At 30.2% G+C, this 11,715-nt stretch overlaps 2 protein-coding genes and 1 long non-coding RNA gene across 8 annotated transcripts; 2 read left to right on the forward strand and 1 right to left on the reverse strand.

Annotated features, from left to right (window-relative positions):
- Positions 1 to 534: 534 nt before the first annotated feature.
- LOC119672222 (tubulin glycylase 3B-like) lies at positions 535 to 3,077 on the reverse strand. Of its 6 annotated transcripts, none has more exons than XM_038083224.1 (4): positions 1,701 to 3,077; positions 868 to 1,634; positions 759 to 804; positions 535 to 680 (listed from the first exon to the last, which is right to left on the reverse strand). In XM_038083224.1, exons 1-3 carry the CDS (start codon positions 2,926 to 2,928, stop codon positions 787 to 789), a joined length of 2,013 nt encoding a protein of 670 aa, XP_037939152.1. In that variant the 5' UTR covers positions 2,929 to 3,077; the 3' UTR covers positions 535 to 680; positions 759 to 786. The 6 variants fall into 6 exon arrangements, with proteins under 6 accessions (XP_037939152.1, XP_037939150.1, XP_037939148.1 ...); XM_038083222.1 differs by having other exon boundaries at positions 759 to 814; XM_038083220.1 differs by having other exon boundaries at positions 759 to 814; positions 865 to 1,634.
- Positions 3,078 to 5,986: 2,909 nt separating this feature from the next.
- On the forward strand, positions 5,987 to 6,741 carry LOC119671814. The gene is made up of 3 exons (XR_005251843.1): positions 5,987 to 6,186; positions 6,296 to 6,487; positions 6,544 to 6,741. It is a non-coding gene; the product is annotated as an uncharacterized LOC119671814 (long non-coding RNA).
- Positions 6,742 to 9,928: 3,187 nt separating this feature from the next.
- LOC119671820 (5'-nucleotidase domain-containing protein 1) lies at positions 9,929 to 11,694 on the forward strand. The gene has a single exon (XM_038082621.1). It carries the CDS (start codon positions 9,985 to 9,987, stop codon positions 11,524 to 11,526), a length of 1,542 nt encoding a protein of 513 aa, XP_037938549.1. The 5' UTR covers positions 9,929 to 9,984; the 3' UTR covers positions 11,527 to 11,694.
- Positions 11,695 to 11,715: the final 21 nt, after the last annotated feature.

Raw genomic sequence — 11,715 nt, forward strand, 5'->3', positions numbered from 1 at the left:
TGTTGTGCCTCTTCAGTAGAACAGAGCTGATATATTTAGGTTATTTGACAAGTCATAATGACCTGTATTATCATCTTAAGCAAATGAGCCACTATGTAAAGAAACCGAATGTTGACTTTGCTTGGAGGTGAATTAGATCTCAATTCACATTCTCACAAGAGGAGATTGTTGCATCGGGAGAAACAATCTCATCTGGTTCTAAAATCTTCCCAACTGTTGACATTCTAGTTTTTGTTTAAAGGGCGTAATGTTTCCATTAAAAATTAAAAGATCAGCCATGGTCACAGTACCATGATCTGCTGCAAGTCAGTAATGCTCCCTTTTTCTTTTGCTTTCTATTTTACTCTAGTGAACAGTTTTGTTATAAAAAACCTCTTCAATTACAGGCTACTTTTGCTTTTTTCTAGATAAGTTCAATATATGAAAACAATTATATGGATTTGTATTTATTTACTTTATTACTGCCATAAGGTGCCAAAAAAATAAACCATTAAAACTTTATAACTTAAATTTATATATATATATATATGCAGCATTCATAAAACTTTCTTTAATTTTGATTATTTTATTTTCGATTAGTGTATAGAAAAAAATTCAAATATACTACAAAGATTTTCCAAATCCAACTCTTTGGTTTCATTGATTATAAATGACTTGCGGTAAGGGGATTTAGTTAACTACTTCAGGGTTGCAAATTGAATTATTTATCTCAACACCGAAAAAAACAACATTAATAAAATGTACAAATAAATACTTACATACAATTTGTTTGTTATTCCTTTTCCGTCATTGATCTGTTGTTATCTAAACTAACCTAAAAAAAAAATATATATATAATTTTATTAATTAAAATAGAAAAATTACCACTTTCGATATCTTCGATGGTGAACGAATTTGCTTGCTATTTGCTTGGGTTAACTTTGACATCGACTTTGGCGTAGTTACGCTGTTTACTTTGAGTTCGATTGGTTTCTGAGTCCCTTGCATCTGTATACCTGAGACACTTAAGCAATAATTCGGTTGAAAATCCTTTCTTGGAGCGTAACGCACTTTAAAAGCTAATTCAAATAAACCTGGTACTACTGATGGATCTTTCGGTAAGTCCACAACAACCTTGACCATATCTTTTAACATCATTGGGCAGATGGTTGCAGTTACTTTAGTCGACCTTGATAAATCTGGAGTTGCATTAATTTCTATTAATATGGGATTAAATTCCTCATCTAACATGAAATCACAACCGAACAGTTCGAAAGCGTTTTCAACGAACGTTGTATCTTCAAGACTAGCCATCACCACTGCTATTAAATTTGCTGCAAACCCTGGATATATTTTCGTATTCCAAATTTCTTCGGTTTCTGGTAGATCGCTCAAATATTTCTTAAACTCTGCTAATGACCACATATTATTCCCAGGCAATCGTTTATCTCTGTGTTCGGGATTTTTATACCTCTTTTGTATAGAGTTATTAGTTAAATGTATTACTTCTCTGAGATCACTCATATCAAACTGCTGAGAGCTAAATCTCAAATAACAATCTTTATACAACCATATTGATAGATTTTTTTGGTTAACTGAGAGCAGCATATACATTCTTATATCAAATTTTGTTTTATATATTATCAACGGCCGTTCTGTATTAATATACAACAAAAATAATATTTTTAAAAAATTAATATGTATAGTCAAATTGAAATTACCTATGTATTTTTGCACAATATATCTCCTATTACTATTGATACTTGCAAATTCCAGAATTTCATCTAAATCGTTTCTTACAATAATGCCAAAGCCACAACCCCTAAATCCTGGTTTTAGTATCCAAAGATTTCTGCACCCATCCCAATGAAAATCTGGATGTTTGTTAAATATTTTCTGCAGATACAATTTACCACTTTTGATACTTTCCGAAAATTCAACACGATTCATTTTTAATTTCGATCTGTTAAAAATAATGTTGTTTGAACTTTTTAAAAAATCTTGCCATATATGAAAATTTTTATCGTTTTCAGGATTCCAAGATTCATCATCGAGATCCGTGTGTGAAAATTCATTGAGTTGTTTCACTACATTTTTTATTGCGAAATTCACTGTATCTGCTGGTTCTGTTCCATGTTCTTCGTCAATAAGTAAATCAATATAATAAAAGTTATTCCACAGAAAACGTACAAAGTTACGACATTGTGTTTGACAAAAGTCATCAATAAAAGCTAAACGTTCCGCTGAGGTTCCACCAAGGCGATAAAATCTTGGATATTTCATACCACATATGTTTTCTTTTCGATACCAAGATGCCTGTTCGGAACAACCAATTAAACCAATTTTTGTAGAAAAATCTAATGTACGCCCACGGCGTATTCTGTTACGATAAGGTAATTCTTCTGCGTAGGAATCTTTCATTGCTTTAGGTTGCCATATAAAGAACGGTGGATAACGACTAACCAAGTTCGACATTACAGCCTGTTCAAATTCATTTCCAGGGCGCACGTATCTTATTAATGTTTCATTTGGAAGAGCTTGCAAGTTGGCATATCGATTTCGTGATAGTTTCTCTACCCAACGACGTTTTAGTAAGGAGTGACGTAAAGTGTAGAAATTTCCATATACTATAAAAAGGCGTCGCTTTTGAAAAGCTTCATGAGCTTGTTTACTATAGAAACTTAAAAGCATTCGCACCTCAATTTTTGCGGTCTTATCAATGGGTACATCAATATTTATGGGGAGTGGGCATTCCTGATCATTAACATTTTTTCTATCTTTATTTTCGTGCGTTTGTGCACTGATTCCTAATAGGGCCGTATTAATTGGATATTTCGGTACAAGATCATGTATTTCGCCGTCCAAGTAGTGGATAATTTCTTGAATTTTTCCAATATGATTGTAGTTTTTGTCGTTTTTTGAGTTTCGAGTTGATGATTTTCCTTCCATTACAAACAAAAAATTTTGAAACCGGTTTTTTAATTTTTAACAACTATTTGCAGAAAAATATAGAACAGATAATTTTGATATACATATATTAATACGTATACTTAGATTTAACAAACTTAAGCTCTTCCTCTTTTATATATTTTTACTAAATCTAAAAAAGGTGGAAAACATTAATTTTATTAAACATAACATGCATAGCATGCTTTAGAAATGTATATGTATGTGTATTCTATTTTAGTCCATACATATCGGTCTTAAAATTGATTTTGACTATATAAGAAAACAAAATTCAAATATTTTATTTACTTCAAAGCTCAACAAAATAACTACAACTTTAAAAGTCATGGTATTTTTGGAAATAAAAAAAATACGTACTTGATTTATAATAAATTAACTTTATTAATTCAGCACATTGCCGAGTTTTGTCCTGACGCAGTATGTCTCCACAGGCTCCTCTGCTGAGTGCATGCCTTCTTCAATCTCGTACATCAAGTCCAGTTAGTGCTCGCTCAACTTGATCACTACAACGGAGACACGATGTACCTCTACATGTCTTCTTCCACCAACAACTCCTTCAAACACCTTTTTCGCTGGAGCATCTTCAACCATTCGTCGAATTATATCAATGTCATGATAAACCTTGTACAGCTCGTGGTTCATTCGTATGCGGTAGTCGTCGCCAACTCGTAGAGGACCAAAGACCTAACAAAGAACTTTTCTCTCGAACACTTCTAGCGCTGCTTCATCATTCTTCTACGTCCATGCTTCTGCGCCATACAAAAGCAGGATAAGCGACCTATAGAGCGTAAGTTTCGTTTGTCGAGAGAGAGCTCTACATGTCAATTGTCTACTGAGCCCATAGTAGCACTAATTAGCAATGGTGACTCTTCACCTTATCTCCAGGCTGACATCATTTATGGTCGTTACGGCGGTGCAAGGTAGATTAAATCCTAGACAGATTCGTAAGTATAGTCGCCAATCACTAGCTCGACGTACGAGTGGCGCACATTTCTACCAGTAACCGACATATGCTTCGTTTTGCCCTCATTCACCGTTAAGCCTATTCTTGCAGATTCCTTTTCAATAGCAGCAAAAGCAGCTGTAACATTACGCTAGCTACGCCCAATGATGTCAATGTTGTCGGCGTAAGCATGGAAATTGAAAAGATCACATGATAAGGGTTCACTTTGTCTGAAGCCTCGAGCAGTATCAAAAGGTTTAGAGACACTCGATCCTACCTTGGCGGACCTCCCCTTATGGAGCTGATGATAAATACTTGGCAATACTCGAAACAGCGTTGTATGGTCCACCAAATTTTAATAAATTATTTTTGTATTTGTCCTTTCTTTCTTTGCTATTCGAAACTCTCTAAATTTTAAAAAATATCTTTATCGGCAGAGCTAAATAAACTTTATATATTTTTTGTATAAAAAAGTTATGCATTGTTGGTGTTTGTCAGTCCATTCACAACCAAATAACTCTACTTCTTCCTTGGTTCCCTTTTTACGCATGAACTAGAAGCTAACATATGTGTGCATTTGCTCTGATATTAGAGCTTTTTCTATAGGGTTTTATGCAAGCAAAATATGTTATGTTCGCTATTAGTATCATTGTTGACTCCACTAACAAAATATTAGTGATCATACATAAGTTCGACAGTTTTTATGTTTGAACAGACATGTTTTTCCCATTGCGTGTACCTTTTTAGAATTCATCATATTTCTAAAAAAGGCAAATTACATGTTCTTATATTTCCATGTTTTACTCGGACTGTCCACTTGGGTAAAAATTCTAAATTTTTAAGAGTGGCTTGCGACATCTTTTAGCATTTATTATTTTTGCTTCTGTCAATGGATACGACAAAATTTTAAAATTACTTAAATAATTTACTAAGTAAGCAGTGGAAACATGGTATTAGCATTGAAAACCCTATGTTCTGTAATTGCAGAACAGCATTTGTCAGCGCAAAACTACATAAATTATAATTTTGTGGTAAGAATTTTTAATGCATAACTTTTTTATATATAAAATATACATAATTCTATAAAAAAAAATTTTTACAACTTCATTTATTTATACATATATCATTTGTTGTTTTTCTTATTAAAGTATTTTTAAAATAAATATTAGTATTATCTTATTGATATCATTACCGTGGAATGTTTTAGATTGTACCTTACCGTATCTATTTGAATCCATTTGTTTTTTGATTTCTCAGTAGGTGGAAAGCTCAAAGCCACAGTGTGAGATTTGAACCCACTACAAGCACCTCCTAGGAATACGAAATAGACAAATTTCAGCTATTAGATCATTAAGATTAAAAGCTGAAATCCAATTCCAGTTCTCAAGGGAAAATAGACATTGGAGTACAGAAAGCTTAGTTTTTAAACAACAAATATATCTAATTCAAATTTGTTAATAAGTGAAGGGAGAAAGGGAGGATATTATTGATAGGTAGTAATTACTGACTAAGAGTAAACTCTGTGCAAAGGGTTGTTGTAACCACAATTGCAGAGCGCGTTTACAAGAAAAATACGGAATATGTAGACGCACTTTTGCATACTTTTTCAACTATTTTGAGTAAAAATATACGACTCTAATGCTAAAAAAGAAGAAGTCACGCAGAGACATGCAAATAGATTAGCAACTTTATTTCTAAACTTATATAGATATGTAATAAATAAAAATATTACTCAAGCCAATATTACTTAAAAATATATACATATATAGGTTTTTCTCACATGACAGGAAACTCCTACAACATTTTTATTAAATAAATTAAAAATTATTTTTAGATTTTATTTTAAAAACACTTTAATAATAAAAACAGTAAAAGATAAATAAATAAATGAAGTTGTAAAAATAGTTTTATTGCTTTATAAGTTGGAGAAAAAACAAAAATTACAGACAAAATAAATTATTTTTAATAATAAAAAAATTTAGAAAAAACTTTAATTACAAATATTACAATTGAATAATATTGTCAGTATATCTTTATAAAAATAAAAAAATATGATTTATTCAATCACGCTTTATCAATTTAAAATGTACTAAAGGTATTGACAAGAATTACAGTGTAAATGCAAACATTTTGAAGATCTTCATACAAAAGTTACTAAACCAAAGAACATTTTATACTTCATTGTACTCAGTTATTATCAGTTATAAATAAGAATAGAAATCGTGTTGTCAAATTGTTCAGGTGAAGTTATAAGCAATATTTCTATTGAAAATGACACCTAAGAAAGTGGAAAAAAAGTAAGTAAAAACCAGTGTCAACTACATAAAAGCTTTTTATGTTATGTTTTATACATATTAATATATACTTTTTTCCCATTAAATACAATTATTGAATTTTATATATCAGAGATCTAAAGGATTAACGTTATATAATATTCACGATAGTCTGGATGAATTGCTACCTGTTCTTGATGCTGTGTTTGCGAACCCGCATCAAAATTATACTTATATGAAATACTTTTTACTATTAAATCGAGAATTAGGGTTTATTACGCTTGATATCCTGCAAGACATTTATTATGACGGGAGTTCTTTACATGTTCGTACTAACAAATTTTCTCTATTAAAAACATATATTCACTTTAAACACTTCAGTTTCCCGGTCCAATATGTGAAATATAAGATGAATGGATCTTACGCCTATTTATGAAGAAATTCAACCTTTCACGCGACGAGGCTATAGCACATCTAAAAGCGCAAGCAGATGATGATTGAATTATAGGTATAAAGTTTTTTGTTATGGATTAAAGTTTTTCTAAAGGCGAATCGAAAAAAACTATTACCAATATTATTAATATTACTACATAAAAGTACTAAAAAAAAGATGATTAAAATATGTTAAAATGTAAATTTTTATTTTCATATTGCATATGAAATATATAATTTTAGCTTTTGCGAAATTGTTATCAATGAAACTTTTTTTATTGTGATTTAAACAGGTTTTATTATCAACACTTTTACTTTCAATCGTTTATTCAATAGCTATTGAATATATGTAATTAAATGACTAATTTTTGTAAATGCTTAAAGCTTAGGAGTTATTATACATTTGCATTGTTGTTGGCAACAAAAGACTTTACCCTCTTATTTAGAGACTAAGCCACATACAGAGTTGTCACCACTGACTTATATTTGCAGCGAAAGATCTTAGTTATAAATTGTTTAACTCAATTTATTTCAAATAATTTCGTAATCAATATTTTTGGGTTTATTTTGCTTTCTTTTTTATTTGTGAGATCCACTTGAAATCAATTTTTTTATATCTCGATTAAAAAATTTTAAAAATTCATGTCCGGTACCGATTAACAAATGTTAATGGATTTTTTAATAATTCCTTTAGTAGTTCTCCAGATGCTCCAGATGCTCTGATATGATACTGCAATTGAATTCACAAAAGCTTAGTTTGTCTTGAAATATTTAGTACAGTGTAATTTGTTAATTCTTCCATACTGCCGGTTTAAGTTCTTATACATTCCAATTAGCGCATTAATTATATTTTATAAACTAACATTTAAATAATAGCTTAAAAATTATATTCCATACCAAGTACGGACAACCTACAATAAATTTCTCTTTAAATATCTTTGTTCACATTAAAAATAGTTAAGAGAATACCATATAGTCTTATGCAAACTGCTTAGTTGATTTTAAAAGGACTATACCTTTACCCCTAAAGTATTCGTTATCGTCATTATCGTCACTAAGAAACGAATGCCATTATTTTATCGAATTTCACTGCTGTGCCAAACTTGACAATATATAAACCCCATGTGACATAAAAATAAAATATCTAGGTGTGATACTTTATTATAATATATTTATATTTACAGATTTTATATATTCTCTTAAACCTTAGTATGAACTTTAAAGGTAATAAAATGAACACACTACTTATATTTTCGATCATGTTCCCTGTCCTGTCATATGGAATATTATATGGAAAGATAAAAAAAGGCACAGAACCACAGAGCTGCCCTTTTATAAGTAATGCAAACAGACATAAAAGATCAACAGATAACTTCGAGATGTGATATAGGAATTTAGAATTTAATCAAATCAAATCGATTTCGGTTATTGAAAACTTATTTATTGTAATGATAACTGCTTGCATATCGGCTGTCATGTCTTTTGACGTGACAGGGAACAATTACAAGGAAACAATTAAAGAAAAAGAAAATAAAATTAAATGCACAATTAAGACCACTTTTTATTGTGTTAATAGCGCTGCAGGTGATAAATTTCATTATAATTTATTTTAACCGAAGAGCATTTCTTATCTTTGAATTTGAATTTAAATTACTTAAAAATTTAGGAGTTTTGTTTGGAATCGCTTTTAAAATATTAATGCAGCGGGCCCATTCATTGTCTTGTCTTAACCAAATATGTCTGTTTAACTTTTGAAATTTTTGCTAAAATAATTCAATAACTGACAATATTCACAATATTCGTTTTACTCCTTTAAAAGCAAATTGTGTCATAAACAACTATTGTCACGCCCCTACTATATAATAACTCCCCTATACTGTGAACTTAACGAATTTGTCAAGTATTGACAATTAGTCAAGATTTTTATCAACCAAAAAACTTTTTGCTATTCTGGGCAAATCTTGAAAAATTTTAAAGTTCAAGTGCCTAATACTTTTCACCACACTATAGTGAAAACTGTTTTGTATCAAAATCAAAAGCAGTGTATCGATTAGTGATTATATTCATATCATGACTCATTGCTATTATTTTTTTTAAATCGTTATTTGCTATTTTGAATTTTGTCATGCATACAATAACAATAAAAAATGCTTGTAAGGAGTATATATTTTATTTGTCATCTTGACAATTTATGAAGAACTGAACTTTTTGTTTATAGTAAGAATACCAAAACTTTGCCAAATTGTCAACCTTGACATATAAGCAAGATGGTGAATAATTGTCAATACTTGACAAATTTGTCAAGTTCACAGAATAGGTCCGTAAATACCAACATTTTTTATTCTTTACGGTTTTTATTCATGGACCCGTTTAAGCCTATTATTTGAATTAATGTTCAATCTCTGAAATGTTAAATGTTATGAAATATTGGTACGTAGTTAAATAATTTAAAATAAAATCGTTTTAAACATTTTCTTGTCAGTACTCTTCCGCAAAAGACATTGGTATAGAAAAATAAGTACTCATTAGTAACACTTTTTTATTGTCTTTGTGCATTTGTCCGTTTCCGTACACCAAAAGTGAGCTGAAGAGAACACAATCGGAAAAATGTTAAGTAAAGACAAAATGCCGCAGATTGCTTATTTTTACAGGCAATATTTTTACTAGCAAAATTTATCTAAAGTTAAAAAGCAAATAAATGAAGTTGATGAAATATTTTATAAGCACTGAATTTAAAATTGTTTGTTGGTTAAAAACTAAATTAGGATATAAAATATAACAATAATTTGACAGTACCAATTTTAAATTTGTTATGTGACATTTTTTTACCAGATACAATTTAATTATTTAATTTATTTTTCTAGTTTTTACCGATTGCCTTCAATTGAAATTATTTCACGTAACTTCAAAATTTTTATTATTTGGGCTCGTCTACTAATTTGTTCTGGCGAAAATACGAAAATATACCTATTATAAAATGTAATTCTAATTTCATAAGAAAGTATTGTCAACCACCAAATGTATCTATTTTATATCTCATTAATAAACGTATATAGTCCAGCGTTCACATTTAAATAAAAAACGAATGAAATTAACTATGATTTTAACAGCATAAATTAACTAAATTATTCTCATTGCACATGATAGTTAATGTCACAAATATATAATTTGAAATTTTTATTATTTGCATATTAATGCGTAGCTACTATCCTAATAAATTTATGAAGTAAAATTTATACTATTGCAACCCTGTTTCATGACGTCACATCTCTTGTTTACTTCTTGATAAATTATGTACTTGACATTTGATAAGAATTGCTTTTTGTTATTTTTAAGTTTACAAAGTTCAAATTTTTTTAATATTGTAATATGTAATATTAAACATTTATAATGTTTACTAATATAATTAATAAGTCAATTTTAAGTCATTACAAGCAAAATCAAAATTTATGTGCTGGACTACGTAATTTTGCACCCGAATATAGGACAACTTTGGCGCCACACACGTGTAGAAATTTTTGTGCCTTATTTTCTTCGCATGGGAAACCAATTCGTTTAGTTAATAAGAATAATAATAGTAAAAATCAATATTATAAATACTCAAATAGTGCTGGTATGAAGGACTATAAACAATTTTGCTTTAACGATTATGACGTCATTGGCTTCGATTTAGATGCAACTTTGCTGCGCTACAATTTAAGTGAGATGCTTCCGCTCGAGTACGAATGTCTGAGGCATTTTCTAGTGGATGTAAAAAAGTATCCTAAAATATTATTAAAGTGCAAATTAAATTGTGAGTTTCTACAAAAAGGACTAATTTTAGATGGCGAAAGGGGAAATGTCTTAAAACTTGGCCAAGAAACAGAAATACTTAGAGCTACTCATGGTACGAAACTGCTAACCGAAGAAGAAATAATTAATATTTATGGTGAAAAACGGCAATGGAGTGTTGCAACAGAATTTTTTCAAGACATAGTGACTAACTGGAACGGTCCGCTTACCAAACAATTCCGTATGCTGCCTGATTGCTTTGACACACCAGCGGCAATGCTATTTGCTCAAATTATTGATTTCTTAGATGACGAAGCAAAAACAGAAAACAAATGCCCGCCAGATGTATATAATATATGGCCGGATGTCCGAGAATCTCTTATGCATACATTTGCACGTGAAAACTTTTCCAATGGACAAAGCCTATATTTTAATGCACTACGTGCCGAACCTGAACGATATATTTTACATACCAGTGATAAAGTATTGCAATGGTTAAAGACACTAAGAGCATCAGGGAAGGCAGTATTTTTGATTACTGGTTCGAATATAGATTTTGCAAATTTTACTGCATCTTATGCGCTTGGCAATGATTGGCAAAAATTATTTGATTCTGTAGTTTGTTACGCCAGGAAGCCTATTTTTTTTACATCTGAACGACCCTATCTAAAAGTTAAAGACTTGGATGAGGTGGCTGGTAGTGAAATCAGTACAGATGCAGAAATATCTTTAAATACAGTCTACTCCCAAGGCAACTGGTTGCAGCTCAAAGCAGCCTTAGCTAAAAAGCTTTGCAAAAGTCCGGATGAAGTACGGTGCCTTTATATGGGCGACAATTTCGCACAAGATGTATATGCTCCAACAGCAATAAAAAGTTGTAACATAGATACCATTGGTTTATCTGAAGAACTCTTAGTCGAAGATAACTATACTAGTTGGAATTACGAATATAGCAATGTTTTACAATCTGCATTTTGGGGTTCATATTTTTGTACGGATAAACCAACATATTGGTCGAGTATAATCAAGAAATATGCAAAATTATGTGTACCTTTAATCGATACTATCGCTGATTCTGATTTAAATAGAGTATTCTGTTCTTATAATACTGACGGGTATTTTCCTGAACCACCATTAACACTTGAAAAACAAGTAAAATGAACTAAGTACATATAACGAAGTGGTGATATAACAAAAAGTATCAATTAAAAGTTATAAAAACACTTTATTGTTTATGTATGTATAAGTAAATTAGCTCAAGTACAAAGTAAAATTGTAAAATCTCATTTATCAACGTTATGCAATATTTTAACCGCACAAGTTATATTTTTATAGATAAATTTTATATAT

This window comes from Teleopsis dalmanni, chromosome 1 (genome assembly GCF_002237135.1).
Source record: "Teleopsis dalmanni isolate 2A chromosome 1, ASM223713v2, whole genome shotgun sequence".
Classification (NCBI taxonomy): domain Eukaryota; kingdom Metazoa; phylum Arthropoda; class Insecta; order Diptera; family Diopsidae; genus Teleopsis; species Teleopsis dalmanni.

Coding starts and splice junctions, on each gene's coding strand:
- LOC119671820 (XM_038082621.1), top strand. CDS start 9,985: ATGTTTACTAATATAATTAATAAGTCAATTTTAAGTCATTACAAGCAA.
- LOC119672222 (XM_038083220.1), bottom strand. CDS start 2,928: ATGGAAGGAAAATCATCAACTCGAAACTCAAAAAACGACAAAAACTAC. Junction 1,635..1,700: donor TATTGTGCAAAAATACATAG/GTAATTTCAATT, acceptor ATATTAATACAG/AACGGCCGTTGATAATATAT. Junction 815..864: donor CATCGAAGATATCGAAAGTG/GTAATTTTTCTA, acceptor TTTTTTTTTTAG/GTTAGTTTAGATAACAACAG.